Source organism: Cebus imitator, unplaced genomic scaffold, assembly GCF_001604975.1.
Source record: "Cebus imitator isolate Cc_AM_T3 unplaced genomic scaffold, Cebus_imitator-1.0 Scaffold328, whole genome shotgun sequence".
NCBI lineage: Eukaryota > Metazoa > Chordata > Mammalia > Primates > Cebidae > Cebus > Cebus imitator.
Genome location: NW_016107643.1, coordinates 323153 through 348575, shown reverse-complemented (window position 1 = coordinate 348575; position 25423 = coordinate 323153). Strand labels below are relative to the sequence as shown.

Sequence of the window (25423 nt, the reverse complement as noted above, 5' to 3'; positions counted from 1 at the left end):
TTGCCCAGGCTGGAGTGCAGTGGCACAATCTTGGCTCACCGCACTCTCTGCCTCCCAGGTTCAAGCAATTCTCCTGCGTCAGCCTCCCAAGTAGTTGGGATTACCGGTGCCTGCCACCTCACCTGGCTAATTCTTTCGTATTTTTAGTAGAGACGGGGTTTCGCGATGTTGACCAGGCTGGTCTCGAACTCCTGACCTCGTGATCCACCCTTCTCGGCCTCCCAAAGTGCTGAGATTACAGGATTGAGCCACCACGCCCAGCCAGAAACTAACTTCTTTTAAATATTGATCATTTTAATACATAACGTTTTTACAACTGAACTGGCAGTTACCCAGTGTCATTTTCTAGCCTCAGGAGTTGGAATGGGCACTCTGCTGTCCATCATGTCTAGAGAGACGGGGAGTGTTTCTCAGAAATGCCTTGTGAAGCAGGAGAGGCTGCCATGTGCAGGGCACAAGCACAGACTGACAGTGACCTCTCCTCTGTGCAGGGAAGAATGCAAGCCCACAGCCAAGGGGTGGGCTCTGTTCCAATCTGGCCTGAGGAAGGGGCTGTTTCTCTGCTACAAATATTGGTTATCCACTAAGACACTGTGCCACAGGAGACAGTGATGAACTCAGAACAGAGGTAACACCTGCCCTCGTGGAGTTTATGGTTGGATAGAGGTTCACAACCAAATAATTGCACAAAGAAAGATAATATTCCAGCTGGGAGAAACGGCTTGCAGGAAAAGGACAGCAGGTTCTCAGGGTGTATAACTGAGACCAGGCCTAATTTGGAAGCGCAGGAAAGGCCTCCCTGAGGAAAGGACACCCTGCAAGGGAAGTAACTTATTGTCCCAATGACAGAGTTGGAGCAACTGAGACTCGGATTAAGAGACCTGCTCAGTGTTACTACTAATCAATGGAGGGGTCTAGATTCAATGCCAGATCCATTTGGTTACAGGGTCCAAGGCCTGAATGACCACCGCTCTCTCCTGCTCCCAGACTGGCTGCCCAGTCACTGGCTCTCTAGCCCCTAAGGTAGGGACCAACTCTCCCATCCTGAAGCATAGTCCAAACTAACCAGGACAGTGGAAGGATGCAATTGCAGGCCAGATATGGGAGAACTGGGCCCCGTATCAGAGCCAGCACCTTAGATCCCCCTGCCCTCTTTGAGGTCAGGAACCCCTGCAGCCAGGCTACAGCTTAGGGAGGGGTGGGCCAGGACAGCCATGAGTATCTGGCTCCTCCCGTTTTCTGGTGCTTGGGAAGCCCGTGGCATTGTGATGGTTCAGGGAAAGCCAATTTCTATCTAGACAGCTGGGGCAGATGCTTGGTACAGCAAATGAGAGAGGACAGGGCCCAGACCATGAGGCTCTTGGTTGGGCCTCAAGGGAAAACCTTATGATCTCTGTCCGTTTGTCTGTCTCCTTGTCCAGCCTTTTACATTTCAGAACTATACTGCCTGGCTTCAGCACCCTCCACCCTGGGCTGGAGGGATCAGGCATGGGGGCTGCTGGGTGAGGGACAGGCTTGGAGTTAGCACAGGTGCTCCTGCCAGTGCTGAGGAAGGGACAGAGTGGCATGAGGGGCCTCCCACAGCCCTGCAAGTCCCCATGCCTGGGCTTCTGAGAAGGAGCCTAGGGGTGAAAGCTGCAAACAAAAGGAAGCCCTATGAGCAGAGAAAGAGCGGTCCTTGTTCTCAGCCACTTTGAAGATCCTGTTGCTGGCTAGTGCTGTACCAGGGTGCCTTGGAGGGGCATGGGCTGAGAGTCCCAGGATGCCTCAGAGGGGCATGGGCTGGGAGTCCCAGGACGCCTTGGAGGGGCATGGGCTGGGAGTCCCAGGACGCCTTGGAGGGGCATGGGCTGGGAGTCCCAGGGTGCTTAGAGGGGCATGGGCTGGGAGTCCCAGGACACCTTGGAGGGCATGGGTTGGGAGTCCCAGGTCTCCTTGGGGGGGCACGGGCTGGGAGTCCCAGGACGCCTTAGGGGGGCATGGGTTGGGAGTCCCAGGACTCCTTGGAGGGCATGGGCTGGGAGTCCCAGGGCACCTTGGAGGGGCATGGGCTGAGTTCCAGGACACCTTGGAGGGGCATGGGCTGGGAGTCCCAGGGCCTGAGGTGTAGCATTGGCTCTGGTAGAAGCTGGCTCTTCCCTTCTCTCTGGACCTTGGTTTACTCGTGTGAAACGAGAGCACAGGAGCATGTGACAAGGCTCCTAAGAGTCCACTATTCTGTAACTCCAGTGTCTAGACCACAGAGAGATGCTGTGGCTCATGCCTGTTTCTGCTCTGGTCCATGAACAGGGGGCTGGGCTGTGGCCCTGACATGTCAGCTCACTGTGCCCAGGACCCATAGCTGTGCCTCTCTGTGGTTCCCAAGCCTGGCATAACCCAAAACGCAGCAGATGCTCAGTAGCTGAGTGAGAGGGGAATGAGCTGAAAAGAGTCCCTCCAGCCCCCTCCCCAGCTGATGTCCCCAGTGATTCTAAACTAGAACCCGAGAAGCAGCCAGGCAAATGCATGCATTTGTCTCACCAGATGGGGAGCAGAAACACGGGCCTGAGTGGGAGTTCTTGGCTGGTCTAATTGACAGAGGCTGGACCTGAGCCGGACCCAGTTCTTTGTCCCTCCCAGCAAGTAAAAAACTCTCCTTTGCAGTCTGGGAGAACTGTGGCTCACAGGGATGGTGGGGCTCATGGGCGCTGGGCTGGCTGGGGGGCGGCATCCCTTCCCACCCCATTACCTCCAGGGTCAGGGTGGGGTTGTCCAGGATGATGTCCCGCTCCACCACCACCCCAGGCTCGTCTGGGACCTTGCACACGGCTGTGATCCGGATCATGTTGTCTGACTTCAGGTACTTCTCATACTGTGCGTACGAGATCTTCACGGGATACTCTGCCTCTGGAAGGAGAAACCAGGGGATCGGAGTGAGGGGGAGTGGGGATGGCTTGTGAACCTTCCTCAGAACTGACACCAAGCCAACGCAGGGCGAGCTGGTGGGAGGATCTGCAGCCCCGGGCTGGACTGAGCCCTCCTTGGGCCAGGTGCTGTGAGAAGCGTCCCCCTGGTCAGGGTGGGCTCCAGAGCAGGGGCCAAGGAGACCCCAGGTCTGTCTCTGGCTGGGCAGATTCCCAGGAGGATGAGCTCATAGGGGATAAAGATACTGCTGCTTCCTCCCTACCCTGAAAAGTGTTGGAGGGCAAGTGTCCTTTTTTTTTATTTTTTAAATTATTTGTAGAGATGGAGTCTCCCTATGTTGTCCAGGCTGGTCTCAAAATCCTGGACTCGAGTGATCCTCCCACCTTGGCCTCCCAAAGTGTTGGGATTATAGGCATGAGCACTGTGCCTGGCCATAGGTGTCCTCTTGAGGGGCAGGGGAAGAATAAAAATGCCACCTGATTGCCTAACAACAGTAGCAATCATGACAAACACAAATAATAAGTAGGAAGGGAAGCCGGGGTGCTGGCCAAACAAACGCATAGGATCCTCCCAGTCGTCTAATAGCCCGGGCTTCTATTGCCACTGCGTCCCCCTCATGCCTTAGATCTCTCCTGCTTCTAAATCATCCACACACCAGCCAGACAAAGCCGTAGAAAGCTAGTTTTTTTTTTTGAGACGGAGTCTCGCACTGTCACCTGGGCTGGAGTGCAGTGGTGAGATCTCGGCTCATTGCAACCTCGGCCTCCCAGGTTCGAGCGATTCTCCTGCCTCAGCCTCTCAAGTAGCTGAGATCACAGGCACCTGCCACCATGCCCAGATAATTTTTTTGTATTTTTAGTAGAGATAGGGTTTCACTATGTTGGCCAGGCTGGTTTCAAACTCCTGACTTCGTGATCTGGCTGCCTCAGCCACCCAAAGTGCTGGGATTACAGGCGTGAACCACCGCGCCTGGCCTGGAAAACTGTTTTGTTTTGCTTTGGTTTTTTTTTTTTTTTCCTTCTAAATCACTCTTCTTCCGTGTCACATATCACTTCAAAAATCTTCTGTGGCTCCTCGTTACCTTAGATACAGTTCAGACCCCTCAGCCTGGCCCTGCGTCACCAGTCCCTTAAAATAACCTTCCTCACTTCTTGTTCTGCAGACAAAACAGGCACCTTTTGTCCCCATATTTTGACTCACAGCATTCCCCCAGATGGAAATTCCTCCCCTGGCTTTTCTCCATGCATCTGGCTCCTTCCCCATGCTTAAAGTCCCCTCTTCTGATCCTGTGGGCCACGGGGCCCCCCTCCTCTGATGGGCTTAGGTGCTCTCCTTCCTCAGGCTGTCATGCTGGGTGACCTGGGGTTGCCCCAGGACCCAGTGTCACATACTCTTTTAGGTAAGACTGCAGAGGAAGCCGCCTCTGCTTTTAGCACTGGAGGAATTTGCCAACAGTGCCCCACATGTGCAGAGGGCAGGCCCTTGCATCAACGGGTCCAAGCCTCACCATCAGTGACCACTGAGGTTCAGAAAGGGAAGGAGACTTCGCCAGGGTCATCCAGCAATATCTTGGCAGACAACCAGGCTCTAAGACCACTGTATACCTGCCTCCTCTCTCTTTTCCAATCAGTTCTGCAAAAGGATTTTTTAAAAACCATTTCCATCCTGTGAATTTTTTTTTTTTTTTTTATTTCCAAAAGTTGTTCTTTTGGCCAGGCATGGTGGCTCATGCCCGCAATCCCAGCACTTTGGGAAGTCAAAGTGGGAAAATTGCTTGAGGCCAGGAGTTTGATATCAGCCTGGGTAACATAGTGAGACCCCCATCTCTATAAAAAACTTTAAAAATTAGCTGGGCATGGTGGCATGCCTGTAGTCCTAGCTACTTGGGACTATAGCTACTTGGGAGGCTGAGGCAGAAGGATTGCTTGAACCTGGAGTTTGAGGCTGCAGTGAGCTATGATCACTTCAGCTTCAGCCTGGGAGACAGAGCAAGACTCTGCCTCAAAAAAAAAAAAAAAAAAAAAAGAAGCTCTTTGTTTGAGTTTCTAAGGTCAATAACAGCCAGGCAGTTGCTTCTGATATTGAAAAGATTTCTGTTAAAATTCTGCTAGAAGACAGATGGCTAGGGGATACTACCTTCTGACAGGTGTGACACCTCTCAGTTTCTTTGGAGACAGAATCCTTTCAAGATGGGCTGTATAATTAATCAGTTTCTATTAGTCCCTTATGTGAAGCGAATAACCACCCCACCCTTGTTAATCTGGTTTGTAAGTCCAAACTTTTCATAACAGCTTGAAGGATTTTACCAGTGTGGGCACACCTGCATTCTAATCCTTCCACAGACAGCCTTTATCTGCTCCACCTTGTTCTCTTCCCATCCCTGCTACCCAAGGGCAAGGAGTCGCCGTTCCTCCCAAATGCTCAGACCTCTAAGAAGGCCTGTCACTGTTGTCAGGACTCCAGAAAATCCACCCACCCCGTGGCAGCTGTGGGGGAGTCCTGGGCCAAGGTTTAGGGCCCCGTGGTCATTGCCACCTTCCCAAGGTCAAACTTGAAGAGTGATTTGTTGTGGGGTGGGGTGAGGTGGGTAACAGCAATGCAACCTAGAAAACAGGGGATGGTTCTGGACTCAGCGTCAGAAAACCTAGGACCAAGACCTAACACTGCTACTACCTATGACACTTTATCTCTGAAGCAAGTCACAAATATCTCCCAGCTTCCCTTTCTGCCTCTGTAAGATGGATATTGAAAATCTGCCTTGTTTTTTTAGGAGGTCAAACTGTGTGAGTTGGTTTGACAATACCTGTAAGGGATATTGTGCCATAGTTAAGAACTGCCAGTCTCCCTCCTTCCTCCCTTGGGCCGTAATAGGATTTTGGTTGGCACCACCCTGACATTTGGTTTTCATCACTCTGCTCATAGAAACAGCAACTTCCAAAGCATAAAGTCGTGGCTTAACCACAGGGGCTGATGGCTGCTCCATTCTTAGCTAACCTGGAGCCCTGCAGACACGCTGCAGCCCCAGAAGGCCATTGGCTACCTTGAATTTGTGGATCCCCTCCAACTGAGGGATGCTTTACCTTTCTCGGGGTCCAGGGACAAGGTGGCAGAATCCCTCCACACTTCATGTACAAGCGTGCCGTTGTAGACGATGGTCCAGGCTGTCATGTTCACTGTCACTCTCTTCCTATCGCTGCTCAGGTTTTTGAGCTGTAGGACCAGGTTGACTTCTTTGCCCACTTCCAACAAACCAGTGACCTTGAACTTCCCGCTGATGCTGGGCTCCTGTTCCTCTGTTTCCGAACCCAGTGAAGACGTTGCACCAAATGATGCGTTGGGTTTAAGTTTCCCCAAAGCCTTTTGGAACACTCCTCTTTCCTCCTCAGAGCCTGTGTGGTGGGAAAAGACAGAAACACCCCAGAGATGTGGAGGCAACCTGGGCAGAGGACAGTGCCCGGCCTGGACAGGTGGCCTGGGACTGGTGCTGGCTCTACTGCTGCCCGAGCAGGCATTTGACCTCCGCAGGCCTCCTGCTCACCCGTCTTAACCTGAGACTCACAGACCAGCTGCTTTTTGGTGCTTTTCCAATCTGCTCTCAATTTCCCGGAATCTGTAGAAAGGTTTTATCAGCACCTACACACAATTACTATGTGGTTTGATCATTTGTTTGTGTTAATTAGGTTAGATTTCATTTTTTTTTTCTGATAAAAGGTCTCTTGTGAGACTTAAAGAACAAACAGATAATTTCAAGGTAAGTCACAAGAACCAAGCTGAAAAAGATTAGAATACATTCATAAGCCAAAAAATAAGGTGATGATTTAGAACTGACTTCCTTAAAAAATATTTTTTGTAAACTGTGTTCTTCTGGCTTGTTTCTAAAGGTGGCTTGAGAGCCAAGGAGTGACATTTTGATCTGTGCCAGTTGACAAGGACTTCCCATGGCCGACAGGTTTCCAAGTTATGACTAGTTGAAATTGTCAAGAGATTCCAGGTTTCAAAGCTGCAAGTGCTGGAGGAAAGGTTGGGTTTTCTGACTCTGACTCAGGCTATGGGCACTGCTGAGTGTGATGGCATAAGTGGCCCACAGAGAATGACAGGGATGTACCCAAAAACGGCTCTCAGGGCACACAGAACTGAGTAACTGACTGCAAGCCTCTGAGCCAGGGCTGACTGAGCAGTTCACAAATCAGTTCAGTTCAGATCTATCTTCTGACCTGAAGATAGATCTATGAGAAGGTGCTGACCTTCCAGGAACCCAGACAGAGGTACACAAGGAAGACTGACCATGTTTACTCCGCAGACCACACTTAGGTTCTCCCACTTTCCCCAACAACCTGTAAAATGCTTAAGGCACCAGATGGCCTTTTTGTGTGTGTGTGTGGCAGGGTGTCACTCTGCCACCCAAGCTGGAGTGCAGTGGCATGATCTCGGCTCACTGCAACCTCCACCTCCCACATTCAAGAGATTCTCCTGCCTCAGCCTCCCAAGTAGCTGGGATTACAGGCACCCACCACCACGCCCAGCTAATTTTTGTATTTTTTGTAGAGATGGGGTTTCATGATGTTGGCCAGGCTGGTCTTGAACTCCTAACCTCAGGTGATCCTCTCACCTCAGCCTCTCAAAGTGCTGAGATTACAGGCGTAAGCCACTGCACCAGGCCCCGATGACTTACCATAAGCACTTTATGATACAGCAAGCCCCTTCCCATAAATTACATGTGACTTGCAGAGAATTCAGAGGCCGACTTATCCATGCCCATCAAGTTAAGACCCTAAGAAGAGACACAGCTTGTCCAGACCACTCTGAGATGGACTGGGCCGGTCATCTGCAGAGGCAGAGAGGGGGCCAGTTCCTTGGTGTCTGGACCCCGGTCTAAGTTTCCTCCCACACACCCTGCTGAAAAGGAGGCAGGCAGCCAGATTACCTAAGCTGCTAGTTCCTGGTGGGCTGGGTTCCTTTTGATGCCTTCCCATTCTCTAGTCCAGTTGTAAGTCCACACCCAGAGCTGAAGGCAGTGCACGGATCTGAGCCTTCCGTGCCTGGGACCTCGAAGCCGGTGTGTTTGCACAATGAGGCTTGGAGCCTCGATGCCTATATAGGTCACCTGCTGGGCTTACTCAAGACTAAGCTTCCTCCTGCTGTTTTCTCCCTTTGCTGTTGTTATTGCATCAACACTTAGCAACCTATTTTATTGGCTTTTCCTCCCTGGGGCCCTCAGAGAGAAGCTAGAATCATTAGGTAAGAAGATCTGGGCAGCATCAGGCAGGGTGATCTGTCCTGTCACGTTAAGGGCTGGGGCATTGCCAGGAGTCCTCCAGAGACCCCCTCCCCCCACCCCCACAATGGACCTGCTCGTTCTCCATTGTTTAGGAGGTTTGGCTGGGACAGTCAGAGATCAAGGTGTGAGGGTAAGGTGAGGAACCCCACAGGGTCATACAGCCATGTAAGCAGTGCCTGCAAAGTAGTCACCTTGGGAGGTTATTGTTCCTTCAAGGCTGCAGATGTTCAAACTGATAAAGATTACCACTGCTATTTATCAAGTCTTGACTATATGCCAGGCATTGCACTTGGTACTTTGTGTACATTGGCTCATTTAAATCCCACTGAGGACAGGCATTGCTCTTCTGATTCTTCAGAGAGGAAATGAGGGCTCAGAGATCAGAGGAAACTTGCTGGAGGTCGCACAGTTATGGCTGGTAGGGCTGGAGTTCACCTTGTGCCCCAGAGTTTTTGCTCCCTGGCCCACTACGCTTGTTCCTATGTCATAACATTGTTGGAAATACTTGTCCTACATCTCCGCCCTCCACACCCTTGGCCCATCTGCAGTGTCCTCTGTCGCATCCCCAAGGCCCAGCATGAAGCAGATACTCAGTCAGGGCTCAGAACATGTTTACTGACTGAGCGAAGGGATATCTGACCTCAGTCCTGGGGATGACCTGCAGAGGAAGACTGGAGCCAGATTGAGGTCACCAACCTCCTAAAATTGTGCCTCTGAATGTTCACAAATACCAGCAATGGAGGAGCACCCACCTGGACTTGAAGTGAGACCCCATCTCCTGCACTCAGCTTTCCTCTTTTGTAAACTCGGCCAATAGCAATAGCCAACAGTCACTTAGAGATTCAGGGCTTACTTTAGGGGGTACTGCGTGCACCTTTGTAATAATACTTTTCTTGACCCCTTAGAACTAACTGTGAGGATCAATGGAATGAAGCATTTCAAAGCATTTTAGAAAGAGTGAAATGTTGACCCCATTAAGGAGTGACTGTGGCCTGCAAGGGCAAGCACTAAATTACTTTTGGCTGTTTCTAAAAGTGAACTTCAACTTCAAAGGCAGAACTTTTGTCATCACTGAGAATCCTCAAAGAGATGCACTGCTGGTTTCAAAAGCAACTCTGAGCAGTGAATGTAATTGACTCGAGGCAGCCTCGCAGCAACTGGCCTTCCAAGGTGACTTTAGGGTGACCAGCAATATATGGCTGCCTGAGATTTTAGGGGCTTGTGCATTCATACCATGTAATTACACCTCATCTGGCCTCTTGGGAGATCTCCAAATGTGCACAGTGTGAGCCCACATCTCTGGGCTTCTTTGTCCATTTCTTTGTTCAGATGGCTTTCTCCCTGAGTTTCTCGGAGGCTAGGTCAGCAGACGGATGGAGAAATCTCTCCTAAAGCCCTTGGGGGCCTTTCAAGGGGGCTGTGTCTCTCCCTATGATGTCCAATCATGGTGCTGTCACCCCAGCTGTGCAGCTGAGACAGGGACACAGCTGGAGATGGCTGAGTTGACAACCATCTGTGCCCTGCAACAAACTTCCACTGGCACAGCAGCTGCCCATGATGGTTTTGCACCCGCTGGAAACAGTCCTGGAAGGTGGTTGTTAGGTGCTAGGGAGCAATCCTATCACTCAGGCAGAACCGGCTGCCAGTGCGGGGCAGGAGGAGGCCTTTTCTCCTCTCCACCCTCAGAACCATCCTCCTTCCATTAAGCTCCTCACAGTACCACCCCGTCAGTGCCCCTCCTACCTTCCGGGTACTTGTACTTGTCTGTGACGTCCATGCGAGAGTTGCTGCCCACCGCCTTGGTGCTGATATACCTTCCAATGCTGCGACTGTCCACAGAATTCTTCCTCTGCGTGCCAGTGTTGCTATCAAGCAGCCAGGTGATGCGGTCGGCATTAACCTCCGCGAAGATAAAGGGCATGTCGAAGTTGAGGTTCACGTCACCCTCTCGAATGCCAATGACCGAAGCGGGGCCGCACTGGAACACTCCTAGAGGCCAAGATGCAGAGGCTCAATATATGCCAAGGCCACAGCCTGCCCAGTGCTCAATTCCCAAGGGCCTTCCAGGACCACCGCAAACCTCTACCTCTGCCCCTCCCAAATTCCTTCACCCCTGACCATGTCGCACTCATGTGGCATTCCGCAGAGACCTCCTGGGCTATTATTCTCTTGCTGGTCGAACTCACACCCTCCATAAGACCACACATCCCGCATTCCACAGGCGCCTCATCCATGCTAACCCACTGTCCTTGGTCTGTTTCCTAAAGAGGAAAGTCTTGCTGTCTTGTGCTCAAGGTGGATGCCTTTATTTTTCTTTTTTTTTTTTTTGAAATGGAGTCTTGCTCTGTTGCCAGGCTGGAGTGCAGTGGCACAATCCTGGCTCACTGCAACCTCTGCCTCCTGGGTTCAAGTGATTCTCTTGCCTCAGCCTCCTGAGTAGCTGGAACTACAGGCGCATGCCACCATGCCCAGTTAATTTTTGTAATATTAGTGGAGACAGGGTTTCACCATGTTGGCCAGGATGGTCTCGATCTCTGCTCGTGACCTGCCTGCCTTGGTGGCTGCCTTTTTTCTACCTCTACAACTCATTCGTGCCTAGAAGCCCATCACCTTCCTATTCCTGGAAGACTTCCCTGAACAGGCAGCCTACATGGGCCTCTTGTTCCTCTGAGCTCTCAAGCCTGACCATTTCTTCCCTCCCCTTAGAATTCAGCATAGCAAGTTTAGATAGTAGGTAGATAGATGGACAGGTAGGTAGTCAGTGCCTTTCAGTTTTTTTCTCCACAATCCCGAGAAAGAACTACATTTGACATCTTGGCACACATATGATATAGAAACAAAAGTTTCACAGGACAGTGGTCCTTAGTCTAACTATATCTAATGAACCTGGATAGTTTATGTTCCTTTCCCCCTTTTCCATTCCATTCCATTTCATTTTTCTTTCCTAAAATGATGGCCACAACCCACTAACTAGATCTTATAACTACTAATGGGTTGCAATGAAAAGTCTGGAAAATAGTGGCCTAGCAAACATCTCAGTTACCTCCAAGCCCCCAGATTTAGTAACATACACTGATTCTGGTAGAGGAGCTTAGGGTTGGGGGTGGGGTAAGACTTAATTTTCACTGTTAGTCCTTTAGAATAGTTTGAATTTTTTTCAACTATGTGCATGTATTACTTTATAAATTGCTTCTCGCTTTTTTTTTTTTTTGAGACACAGTCTTGCTCTGTCTCCCAGGCCAGGGTGCAACAGTGCGATCTTGGCTAACTACAACCTCCATCTCCTGGGTTCAAGTGATTCTCCCACCTCAGCCTCCCAAGTAGCTGGGACTACAGGTGTGTGCCACCATGCCTGGCTAATTTTGTATTTTTAGTAGAGACAGGGTTTCACCATGTTGCTCAGGCTGGTCTCGAACTCCTGACCTCAAGTAATACACCCGCCTTGGCCTCCCAAAGTGCTGGAATTACAGGCACGAGCCACCATGCCCAGCCCCATAAATCACTTTTTAATGTTTCAAGAAACAACTGAAAATGAGGGTAACAGACAAGACATACTCTAGAGGTCAGAGGAGGGAAGAGAAAACACTCCTGGAGAGTCTGGGACCCAACCCCTGATGGGGCAGGAGACAGAGAAAGGCCAGAGGAGGGAGCAGAGGCCCGGGATGGGGATGGCAGAGGCAGCCTGCCTAAGGGGGAGCTTGGCATGGCAGAGAGAGCTGCTGTGTGTGGTGACCAGTGGAGAATGTGGACTAAACCCCAAGGGCAACAGGGAACCGCAAATTTTCTGTGCTGGGAGGGAGAAGCAGCTGTAGTTGGTGCAGGAAAATCATTACTGGAAGAGGAAGGCTCCTCTCTCTGCTCACCTGGCCTGTGCCAAGGCTCTTTGCAGCAACAGCAGCCTTTGTGGGTGCAGGGCAGGCACTCACTTAAACGCAGCCCAAGCCAAACAAAATTAGCAGGGGAGATCTATTTTTAAAACTATTTTTGTTTTAATCCTGTCATGCATTCCAGAGATGGAGAGGGCTTTGGAGTTACTACCCTATGCTGCTATCCAAGGCTGTAAATAATTGTGAGGCACACAACTTAGAACCACACCCCGAGAAGTTACCTTGGCTCCTTTCCTGAGGGGTAGCGTCCAACACCTGCCATCCACCGTACGAGGGGCCCAGGTCAGACCTCACAAACCAGCCTTCATTCCAGACGTGGAAATTCCTGCAGACAGAACCAGAGACTGCAGCACTTGCCCAAGACCACACAGTAGGTGAGCAGCAAGACAACACATCTTTACACTTATGTGCATCGAGTGAGTTTACCCTGCGACTGCTGTTATGCTAAGCCCTGGTGAGCACTGTCTCTAGAAATCCTCACAGCACTGTGAAATGGGTACTATTTTTATGCATGGCAGGGTCAAAATTTGGACCCGTGTATGCCTAACTCCAAAGTCAAAGCCTTGACCAGCATGCACCTTTCTAAGGAGCAGAACAAATCTAAATTGGAGCCAGCTACCCAGGGGCAAACCCACATAGCTTTCTCCCTGTGCCTGGTGGGGTATGCTCTGTGCTCTATGTAGTCTGAAATGAATGGGGTTGCAGCAGGAGTAACTGGCCTACCTAAGAGCCACACAGTCTTTTGGCTGGGGTCTGTACGGAAGAATGACATCTGCCAGTCCTCAAATATTATTTGTCTTGTGTCTCAATTTGTAAGTCTCAGTCATCACAAAGCACAGCCAGGTAGCCAAAGTCTTATTCTGTTTCCCAGTTCTGCCCTCTTCTCTCCTCCTTTCTACTCCCATGGAAACTACACTGGTCTTGGTACCTTTCAGATCAACATGAAGAAAATACAAGTCCGACATAAATCCAAGTTCTAATCAACGTGGAACAAAAAAATTCTATACTCAACAGGTGGAAAAGATAATTCTAAGCAGTCTGCCCATTTCAGAAGCCATAAAGGAAGAGACTCACATGTTCGAGCATGTAAAAATATTGAACTTACATGTAAACAAAAAAACAAACAAAAAACCTGTAGTTCTGTTTCTGGTATGGAGGATAAGCTCAAAACAGATGAATCCTTTTGTATACAATGAGAAACTGTGGGAAAAAAATGAAAAACTAGAAAATACATCTGAGGATGATCAAAGCATGAAGACTTTGGAGAGGAATCAGAATGTGGAGGAAGCTGCACTTTTTATGAGTTTGCTCTAAGGAAAGGCCACAGTTGGGGTAAAATGCATAGAGCAAGAACTCAATGGGCAGCCCACAGCTTTCTGACCTGAGGAACAAGGAACAGAGCCTGGGCCAACCTCAGTTGCTGCAGAGTGAGGGAGGATTTCTGCCCAAACCTCTGAGTCACTCTCAATCATGCATGTATGAGGCAGACCACGAAGCACTGAGTTGGAGATAAAAGCACTGAACCAAGAGCAGAGCCACTTACTGCCTACCACAGGGGAGAGACAGTCTGCACATTGAGTCACCCAAGATACACGGCTAATACAAGATAACAGAATTCAGACAAATCCAATGTCTGGGGTATGGGCCAAAATTACTCAACAAACAAAGAACCAGGACAATGTGACTTATCCTCAAGGGAAAAGACAGTCTGCAGAGACCAACCATAAAATAATCCAGATGTTGGAATTGTCAGACAAAGACTAAAGCAGCTACTGGAGCTAGGCTTAATGAAATAAAGAAAAATATGCTCATAATGAATGAAAAGAGAGAAACTTTTGGCAGAGAAATAGAAAATATGAAAAAGAACCAAATGGAAAACTTTAACTGGAAAAAAGACCAATATCTGAAATTAAATGATGTAACAAATAAACTTATTAGCAGAATAGAGATGACAGAGGAGTCAATAAATTTGAAGATAGATGACTAGAAATTATCTAATTTGAAGGCAAAGTGAGACAAACGATTGAAAAAAAAAAGACAGAAATATATGCAACATACATGCTAGATATTTACTGTAGCAATATTGTAATGTGCTTACAAATCAATAAGAAAAAGCATACTTTCTTTGAACTAAGTGGTGAAGAAATAAGAAATAGAAAAAGAAAAACATGCCTATAAATAGCAATGAGCAGTCAAGTTTTATAAGAAATACAAATAACCACTGAACAGATGAAAATAGTTTTAACCCCAGTACTATTAAAAGAAAATTAAAATGACAAAGAGATAACATGACAGAGATACATAGATTACACCTGTAAGACTGACGGAGATTAAAGCATAGGGTGATGCTCATTGTTGCACTCATTTCCAGGTGGGAAACAAGCACTGTCATACTCCACTGGTGGGAGTTTAAATTGGTATGACCTTCACGGAAAGCAATTTGGCAAGGAATATAAAAACCTCTAAAAATCTGCATACCCACTGAGCCAGTAAGTCCACATCCAGGAATTTCTCCTATGGAAAAACTCGTGTAAGTGCACATAGATGTACATCCAAAGGTGTCCACCGAGGCATTGTTTGTAATAGCAAACATGTTGGAGCAAAAGTTCATCAATAAGGGAAGTGGCAGATAAATAGTGGTAGAGCCATGCAATGGGATATACAACATTTGTCAAAAAGAACAAGTAAAATCAATCTAGTACTTACAGGGAGAGATGTCTAAGAGATATCATGACATAAGAAAATCAATGTGACTGAACATCATATGTTCTCCTTCATAAGTTGGGGCTAAGCTATGAGGATGCAAAGGCATAAGAATGACACAATGCACTTTGGGGACTCAGAGAGAAAGAGTGGGAAGGGGTGAGGGATAAAAGACTACAAATTGGGTTCAGTGTATACTGCTCAGGAGATGGGTGCACCAGAATCCCACAAATCACCACTAAAGAATTTACCAATGTAACCAAATACCACCGGTTCCCCCAAAACCTATGAAAATAAAAAAGGAAAAAGAAAAAAAAACCCTATGTGTATATAGGTAGATGTATGATAAATCCATCTATTAAAAATTATACATAAGACGTTGGAGAAAGTTAGTCCCCAATAATTACATTTTCTTAGATATCCACCATTAACAGTTTGGTGTATGTATTATGTATATAGCACATACAAACTAAGTTTTATGTTACTTATTTCTGTAATGTTTTTATTTTCTGTCATGTGAATTACTCATTACTTCTATAATTAGAATATATATATAATATGAATGATCATAATTAACACAGTGTTAACACAGAAAGTTGTGTTCTGTGTTATTGCATATATTAACTTATTTAATCCTTACAACACCCTAAAAGACAGAAATAATTATTCTTCCCCATTCAACAACTCCAGAAACTGAGGTTCAGAGAAGTTAAGTGACTTGCGAAGGTCTTACAGTGAGTAAGCAGAGTGGGATTTGAATCCAGGCAGATGGGGTTAAAGAAGGGAAATAGTTAACAGTAGCTTCCATGTTATGTAACCTGATTTTACATAGGTTCCATTCCATATCACAGAATATGATGCATTTATGATGCATTTGAAATGATGTTATTTTTAAAGATTTTTTAATGACATGGGGAAATGCTCATGATATAATGTTTAGCAAAAAACACATGACTAAAACTAATGGTGAAGTGGCTGGTTTCGAGGTGTGGGAAAAAGTGGGATGTATCTATTACATGTTCTGTCTTCTACTCATGCCTTGTAAAATGTATCATCCCAATTCTACAAATAACAATAACTCACAGAGAAAAGATGAATGGAAAACTACCAAGTTTTAAAAATATGAGAATAAGATCATAAATGATTTTTATTTCTTTATGTATCCTGAAATTTTCTACAATTATTTTTTAAAGCCATCATAGAAATGGTCTCCAGGACCCAGCAAGAGTCTTTTTGAACAGGTTTTTAGGATCAGTCAGAGCTCAGCAAGGAGAAGGCATGGGAAGAAATGTGTGAAGATGGTCCTAGGTGGGTGAAATAGGCAGGGGAGGGATGAGAAAGTGAATGAGAAAACCGAGTTTCACATTCAATTTGATCATGGCAGAGTACCCTAGGGGAAGGGCAAGTAGGTAAAAAAAAAAAAAAAAAAAAAAAATTTGATAAGTAGTTGTACTTTAATTCTTGCTTGCAAGGCAGGAATTTAAGCCAGAGCAGATAACAACTACATCCTGGTTCCTCCCTCATGCAAAAGCCAGCCACTTTAGTTACACATAAATATTTGGGATATGCATCTTTCTAATGCCCAGTGGCGCCATGTGGAAACTCCGGCGTGAGTTTCTCGTTGTGTGTCACGCTCTCTCCCCTTGCAACCTCGGGCTCCACTGCTTTCCTGAAGGTGTCAGGGGCAGGAGCTCAGGAGAGGACAGGCTGTGGGCATCAGGACTACCTGAAACATTTATTAAAAACTGCAGATTCCTGCTGCTCTCATCTTTCTCCGCCCAAATTAATTCTGATGCAATCTTTGACATTTATAAACCACTGCTCTAGAGACACCAACTGAGCTATGCTTCCCTTTGAATTCACAGAATTAGGAGACCCTGCCTAGAAAGTGGCCCCGATCCCCACCCTTCTGTGGGTAAACTCCCATTTGTCCTCCCAAATTCTGTTCAGTTACTACCTCTGCCAAAAGCCTTTCCTGACATGCTGAGAGAGTGCCAACCATACCTCTGTGCTATCTCCGAATCTTGGAAATAATTCATTGATTTTGTAGCCACTCCATAATCACCGAGCTATTTATGCAGCTATAAGTTCAGTCTCTAAGGCCCAGTTAGAAAACAAGACAAACAAGCAAAACCCTCCTCCAGCATAGTTCCTGCATCTTGTTCCTCCTGGTGCCCAGAGTCCAGTGCAGGTGTGCACGGAATCACGTCTGCTGAATTATTACTGCACTGAAATCACTCTCCTTCACTTCCTAAGGGCCTGGGAGCCAGCTCAGGACTAGTGGAGTCAGGCATTCAGAGGCAGAGGCTGTGGAGAGATTGCATAAGGAGCCAGTGGCTTGGCTGAGGTGTGGGTGCTGACAGCTCTTCTCTGAAAGCACTGCCCAACTCTACCTCCCTGGCAGGGCTGGGCAGTCTCTAGGTGCCTTCTACCTCAGAGCTCTGCAAAGTTTACATGTAGAGTCAGATCTATGACTCTAGAAATTGGGGGATCAAGTCAAATGAATGAAGAAAAAAAGCCAGAAAAGCCAAGATAACCTTGCCTAAATTGTTCCAAATCATTCGGCTGCTGCTCAGTGGCTGAATACGCTCCAGAGACCTGCTTTGCAGCGGCCCAGAAGGAGGACATCTCCAAGAAGCATCCCAAACTGAGCTCCCTGGAAAGTGTCGTCACTCCGAAGAGAGTGAAATCTCTGGAGCTGTGTGCCTCCTAAGCCAAACCATTGGCATGAGCAGAGTGGCTTAGAAAAAAATTTACTCCACTGGCTGCTATGAATGTGATTAAGAGACCTAGAAAAAGGCACTGCAGTCCCCTGATCTGGCCCTTTGTTTTAAAAGTGGAAAATTGAGGTGTAGCAAAGGCGAGAACTTACATAATGTTATACGCTTAGAGTGTCTAAATGTCTCCAGGTGTTTATCTGTAGACAAGTTTTTTCTCTTAGGGCTTTTGTTTTCTCATCCATAAAAAGTAATGTGGGGATTATACTAACAACGTCTGCGTCATTTGTGAAGATGAAATGCAAGCACTTAGAACAGTACCTGGCGCACAACAATTGCTCAACAAATTACCAGTTGCTGCTGTTACTACTACTAAGCACTTCTAGTGCTCCATCTCCCTTGATTCTCACATTTTATTACTTTAGGCAAATCTGGACAAGGTTCTAAAACACTTTTTGGTAACATACTAAGATTCAGATCAGAGGTTTTCTGTCCAAACTCCAGTTGCCCTTATATTAATGGTTCAATAATTTCACTCCAGGCAGAAACTGGCTCCTGGTTTAGCTCTCCCCTGCATGGGATTTAATGGGGAAGGAACAGTAGGGCTCCCTTGGGAGGGCTAGCTCTCTTACAGAAAGTGGAGTGGGCTGAAGTGACAGAGAATTAAAAAAATTTAAGCTGGCGAAGGACTTAAGGGATCATCTAGTTCTAGGTCAACCCTTATATTTCACATATGAAGAAATTTGGGACCAGAAGGATGAAGTGTCTTGCAAAAGCCTCACAGCAATTTGGCAGTAGGGCTGGAGCTAGTGCTTGGGACTCCCTGTCCTCATTCCCCAGCTGGCATGAGGGCTGGCTCCCCCAGCCATCAGCTGGAGGGAATGGAGTAGGGAGTAACTATCAGTTCCCTTGGCTTTCTGAGAAGGTTCAGAAAAGGGGAGGGGAGGAGAGAGGTGACAAGACCCTCAGGAACAGTCAGAGCTTCTGCACCTGGCACCCTCCCATGAGGCCACAGAAATGACCACGGAGCCACCCTAGAATGTCTCCATCAGTTCCTACATGTCCCAAAGGTGATGTTAAGCTGATGTGGGGGGCAGTGTGAATCAGTAACCAAGAGACCTGTGTTCTAATTCTAAATTTAGCTTAAAATCCCCACTTTCCTGCTTCCAGGACGCCTTGCTTGAGGATTTCCTCCGAGTTCCCAATATCCCTTTCTGAATCACTTCCCTAAACATCATACACCATGCTGTGTTGCTAATTAGCCTCTACAAGTAGCTTCCCCACCCCCTGTCTCCTAACAGCACCGTAAACCTTTCAATGGAGGAACTGAGACTTAAGCTTTCCAAGTCTCTGCAGTTCCCAGTGTGCAGGATAATCACAGAAAGAATATGCCAAGGGGACCCCCAACTTATCTGACCAACCATCTCCTTTTGCAGAAGAAACTAAAGTTAGGAATGGCATAGATCCAATGATCAGAGCTAGTTGCAATGGGATTTTGGACACAAGAACAAAGAAAAGCCCAGGGAAAAGAAAAGACACTCATTTATGAGAAGCTGAAAAACAGTCCGGCCACGAGGAAGCAATGTCATTCCAGAGAAAGTTGTGTATGTGCAGACCAAGAAAGAAACTCCTTAAATAAGCTTTCTCTCCCCCAATAAAACCCTGAAATCCATTGACCTGGGGCGAATTACATAAACCTCACTCTCCTTCAGAAGGGAAGGGATGCTTTTATTACTCAGTTGGGTTGTTGTATGAAGTTGTTATTTATTTGTTTTAACAGCTTTTTCCATTATTATCTATTTTCCTTTCACTTTATACCCTTAGTTACATTAAGCACAATTCAGAAAACTTAGGCGTATTTATTCTGGGAATGATAAGTAATAAAAATATTTTATGTAGACTATCTCAAAATTGAACATCGAAAAATAAGATGGCATCTGTCATACGATTATCTAGCCATATACATGCATGTGAGCAATTATGTGTGCATGTAGCCTTTGAAATGGATTAAAACAATAGATAAATAGGTACTTTATATAGACACATAGATATCACTGTGTACACAGATATAGACATCCTTGTCAATTGCCATCCAGTAATAACTTGGTATGTGATATAACCTTAAACAGTTATAATAATATCTATTTTTATATCTACATAATATCTATCTGTCTATGCAGTTATAGATACATGTCTACACATTTTATATAACCTATTTCCAGCAGCATCTATCATAAAATTATGTGTGTGTGTGTGTGTGTGTTCACACCCATGTGCATTGATAGTGTGCACATAGCATATTTATGGTTAGGGATGTAAATGCCCAAATATATATAAAACGTTTTGGACAGGCACAGTGGCTCATGCCTGTAATCCCAGAGCTTTGGGAAGCTGAGGAGGGTGGATCACCTGAGGTCAGGGGTTTGAGACCAACCTGACCAACATGGTGAAACCCCATCTCTACTAAAATACAAAAATTAGCTGTGTGTGGTGGCACATGCCTGTAATCTCAGCTACTCGGGAAGCTGAGGTAGGAGAATTGCTTGAATCCGGGAGGCAGAGGTAGCAGTGAGCCAAGATCGTGCCATTGCACTCCAGCCTGGATAACAAGAATAAAACTCTGTCTTAAAAAAAAACAAAAAAAAGTTTTCATCCAGAATCCAGAATAAACTCTGAGCTTTTCATTCTGACAACTAAGGCATATAATAAGTATATATATGCTAAGAGAAGATGTGTTGCTTTTCTTATTCTCTTTAAGGAAGTGCTGGTCACGGCAATCAGGCAAGAAAAAGAAACAAAGCGTCTTCAATTAGGAAAAGAGGAATTCAAATTGTCTCTATTTGCAGATGACATGATTGTATATTTAGAAGGGCCCATTGTCTCAGCCCAAAATTTCCTTAAGCTGAGAGGCAACTTCAGCAAAGTCTCAGGATACAAAATAAATGTGCAAAAATCACAAGCATTTCTATACACCAGTAACAGACAAACAGAGAGTCAAATCATGAGTGAACTCCCATTCACAAAGAGAATACTACAAAGAGAATAAAATACCTAGGAATACAACTAACAAGGGATGTGAAGGACTTCTTCAAGGAGAACTACAAACCACCGCTCAAGGAAATAAGAGAGGACACAAACAGATGAAAAAAAAATTCCATGCTCAGCATTAGGAAGAATCAATATCGTGAAAATTGTCATACTGTCCTAAGTAATTTATAGATTCAATGCTATCCCCATCGAGCTACCATTGACATTCTTCACAGAATTGGAAAAAACCACCTTAAACTTCATATGAAACCAAATGAGAGCCTGCATAGCCAAGATAATCCTAAGTAAAAAAAAAAAAAAAAAAAAGCTGGAGGCATCATGCTACCTGACTTCAAACTATAGTACAAGGCTACAGTAACAAAACAGCATGGTACTGGTACCAAAACAGAGATATAGCACAATGGAACAGAACAGAGGCCTCAGAAATAATGCCACACATCTACAACAATCTGACCTTTGACAAACCTGACAAAAACAAGCAATGGGGAAAGGATTCCCTATTTCATAAATGGTGTTGGGAAAACTGGTTAGCCATACGCAGAGAGCTGAAACTGGATCCCTTTCTTACACCTTATACAAAAATTAACTCCAGATGAATTAAAGATCTAAACATAAGACCTAACACCTTAAAAACCCTAGAAGAAAACCTAGACAATACCATTCAGGACATAGGCATGGACAAGGACTTCATGACTAAAACACCAAAAGCAGTGGCAACAAAAGCCAAAATAGACAAATGGGATCTAATTATACTCCAGAGATTCTGCACAGCAAAAGAAACTATTATTAGAGTGAACCAGCAACCAACAGAATGGGAAAAAATTTTTGCAATCTACCCCTCTGACAAAGGACTAATATCCAGAATCTATAAAGAACTTAAACAAATTTACAAGAAAAAACCGACTCCATTGAAAAGTGGGAGAAGGATATGAACAGACACTTCTCAAAAGAAGACATTTATGCAGCCAACAAGCATATGAATAAATGCTCATCATCTCTGGCCATTAGAGAAATGCAAATCAAAACCACATTGAGATACCACCTCACACCAGTTAGAATGGAGATCATTAAAAAATCAGGAGACAACAGATGCTGGAGAGGATGCGGAGAAATAGGAACACTTTTACACTGTTGGTGGGAGTGCAAATTAGTTCAACCATTGTGGAAGACAGTGTGGTGATTCCTCAAGGACCTAGAACTAGAAATACCATTTGACCCAGCAATCTCATTACTGGATATATACCCAAAGAATTATAAATCATTCTATTATAAAGATACATGCACATGTATGTTTATTGTGGCACAGTTCACAATAGCAAAGACCTCGAACCAACCCAAATGCCCATCAGTGATAGACTGGATAAAGAAAATGTGGCACACATACACCATGGAATACTATACAGCCATAAAAAAGGATGAGTTCATGTCCTTTGCAGGGACATGGATGAATCTGGAAACTATCATTCTCAGCAAACTGACACACGAACAGGAAACCAAACACCACATGCTCTCAATCATAAGTGGGTGTTGAACAATGAGAACACGTGGACACAGGGAGGGGAACATCACACACTGGGGTCTATCGTGGGGGTGGAGGGCTGGGGAGGGAGAGCAGGGGTTGGGGAAAGATAGGGGAGGGATAGCATTAGGAGAAATACCTAGTGTAGATGACGGGGTGATGGATGCAGCAAACCACCATGGCACATGTATACCTGTGTAACAAACCTGCACGTTCTGCACATGTACCCCAGAACTTAAAGTATAATAAAAAAAGAGAAAGTTTATAAATAATTTGGATTATCTGAAATGAAACAAATGTATATTTCTTACTGGAAAAGTGACAGTTTCAACTTTTATCTTCTAAAGTCATATAAGGTCTAATGGATCCCATGAATTTAGAGTGAATTTAGGAGCCCTGTCTTTCACTAGGATGAGACCCTTTTTCTGACGGGAGCAAGATAGGACTAGCAGACTGCAGAGCACCGAGGAGAGGTGCCTCAGGTGCTGCTAAGTGTGTAATCAGTGTTGCCATCATTTCCATTCTATGCCCTTTGCTGACATGTTACTTGCCTTGCAACTCCTGTTTGGACCTGGGTCCCAGGAGAATGGTGAGAGCGAGAAGCCACTCAAATGTGGTGCTCGAGGTTCAGGGAAAAGGTGAGATACTTACCATACGCTATCACTCCCCTTGTCCAGGGGGTTTCCCATAGGGTCGTAGTACACGTCCACACTGAGATTTCGGTCTGTGTCATGAGCTGAGTTGAAGTTGGTGATCACCCGGGAAGGAATCCCCAAAGACCTCAGTGCTGCAAGTCAAGGTGTACGTGAGGACTCAGGTGGTGGAGGTGGTACCTTGGTATACCCCACTGCCACCCACTGACCCAGCCAAGGCACGCCATACCCAAAGTACCTGTGTTGAGGGTCCCAGCAAAGACCCAGCACTGGGCATATCGGACTGGCCTGAAGCCAGATTTTTTCCAATCCTTGAGGATCTCCACGCTGCCGTTCCAGTTCCTGGGGTCCCGGCCACCCGTGTAATTGCCGCTCCAATTTCCAGCAAGCACACCATTGTCATCGTTGCTATTGATCTGCGCAGAAACCACCCCCCCCAAATGAGTCAGCGCTAATGCCTTTCCTAGGAAGAGTGACATATAGAATTCAGAGGACCAGGTGGGGAGATGAGGAAAGAAGGCAAGGACTGTGATTGAACTTTTCTTTGTCTTTCTAGGTGACTTGGGGAAGATCATTGTAACACTTATTCCCTACGGGTATGGAGTGGTTTACGAGTTTAGAGGTGCTTTCCCAGACAGGCTGTGTTTGACTGTCCTTGATCCATACATCACTCCTGTGCAGCAGGCCGACATGGGAAACAGACAGTGCAGCTTGTCTGTGGCAAGGCAGGGGCACAAATCCAGCTTGCAGAGGACTTCTGGCAGGAACTAATGGCTATCACTGTTATATGTATGCCTGGAAGTCCATGGTTTGAAACTTTTTTTTGGTGTATTGTCTTACAAAAGGATCACTTTATTTATTTATTTTTTGTTAGTTTTTGATATGGGGTCTTTCTCTGTCACCCAGACTGGAGTCCAGTGGCGTGATCTCGGCTCACTGCAACCTCCGCCTCCTGGGTTCAAACAATTCTCCTGGTTCAGCCTCCAGAGTAACTGGGATTACAGGCGTGCGCCACCATGCCCAGCTAGTTTTTGTATTTTTGGTAGAGACAGAGTTTCACCATGTTAGTCAGGCTGACTGCAAGTGATCCGCCCACATCAGCTTCCAAAGTACTGGGATTACAAGTGTGAGCCACTGCCCACGGCCAAAAAGATCACTTTAGAACTTCAGCAACTAACTTCTTCTTGGAAAGAATAAAGATAGAGAATTTCTTTTCTTTCATTCCTTCAGCTATTTGTTCATTTGTTAGTTTACTCCATTCATTCATTCATTCATTCATTCAGTTTAAGGCGCGGTTCTAGTCTAAGTGACACAACCAAGAGGCAGCCTGAAAAGATCGCGGGATGAGAAATCAAGAGGCTTGAGTTCCATTGTCTTTTAGGGACATACCTGGAAATATTTACAGGTGAAATGATGACAAATGTGTACTGTCTAAGATTTCTCAAATCATCTGTGAAAGAGAGGGCCGGAGATGAAATGACACTGGCCCTGAAGAGGTAATTGTTGAAGCTTATGATGGGTACACAGGAGTTCATTATGCTCTTCTCTCTACTTTTATATAGGTCTGCACTTTTCCATAATAAAAGTTAAAAGAGAAAGAGAGGAGACACTGAGGTTAGAAGCCCCACCTGGACACTTGCCAACTTGATGATTGCACAAAGGTCCATTCACCTCTCTGGGCCTTAGTTCTTCACCTTCCAACAGGGAAGGGAATTTTCAAGGGAAAGTTAGAACAAAGGCCTTCTGAGGTGTCTTCCGCAGTCAAGGGTCAGGGTCGATGAAACGGATCCTGGTCCAGCCTCTCATTGCAGTCATTTATCTCAACTGTGGAGTGAGAGGCTGGACCAGGATCTCTGATGGCTCCTCCAGCCTGTGAGTCCCACCCCCTCTCCTTGGAGTGCCTGTAAGTGGCAAGGCCTATGAGAATGGACAGTCTGGACACAGAAGAATCCTTGCCCAGGACAGGCTATGCCCAGCCTTGCCAGCCCCTCAGTGCAGTGATGAGTTCTGCACCCCTTCCGGGAGGGCCTGGGCTGTCATGGCAGAGTCAGGCAAGACAGGGCCTCCTTCAAGATGGAAGGTTGTGCAGCCCTTCCCCGTCTCCTGAGTCACTGGTGCTCCAGCCTTCAAAGTAGCAATCAGCACCGTCATCTCTGGTGGAAAGATGAGCATTTCAAAGCTCTGCACAGGCCATAATTAGCTCATGGCCCAGCCCAACTGGGAGGTCTGAAAAGAGCATCAGGGAGGTGCAGCTGAGGAAATTGGCTCCACGATAAAGTGGTTTGGCCCTGGGGTGCGAGTGAGTCAGCGGCCGCAGGAGCCGCTGGCCTCACCCACTCTCTCCGGGGCCAAAGAGGCTCAGCTTTCTAAGGGACCAGGGCTTTAATCCCAGCTCTTCCAGGTCATTTGGTTTCAAGGTTCTGCTCCAGGCTCGCTTCCTCTCCATACCCTCCCTCGGCTACTCTGGTCCTCATTCATCTCCTTAGAGCCTCTGAGTTCCCCGGGCCTTCCTTACCCCTTTCCTTCGAGGTTCGGTCTAAGACTCAGCTCTTTCCAAAAGCCCTCTCAGATGCACACCAGACTTTTATCATGCAGCTGAGAAGTTATTCACATTTCTAACCAAGTAACTAGCTCATTAGCATGGACATATCCAGCTCAAAAGTCAAGAGATCAAGAAATGCCTAAACCATGAACCACATAAATAAATAAACAAA

General features: G+C 46.4%; 1 protein-coding gene across 1 annotated transcript in view; it reads right to left on the bottom strand.

Annotated features, from left to right (window-relative positions):
• The window catches only part of TGM3 (transglutaminase 3), a 50782-nt gene that overhangs the window by 4150 nt on the left and 21209 nt on the right, over positions 1 to 25423 (bottom strand). The window contains exons 6-11 of the mRNA XM_017504731.2: positions 22948 to 23125; positions 22708 to 22843; positions 12291 to 12394; positions 9926 to 10171; positions 5985 to 6293; positions 2729 to 2886 (exon numbers count right to left, since the gene is read on the bottom strand). Coding sequence (XP_017360220.1) covers positions 2729 to 2886; positions 5985 to 6293; positions 9926 to 10171; positions 12291 to 12394; positions 22708 to 22843; positions 22948 to 23125 — 1131 coding nt within the window. The remainder of the gene's footprint in view (positions 1 to 2728; positions 2887 to 5984; positions 6294 to 9925; positions 10172 to 12290; positions 12395 to 22707; positions 22844 to 22947; positions 23126 to 25423) is intronic.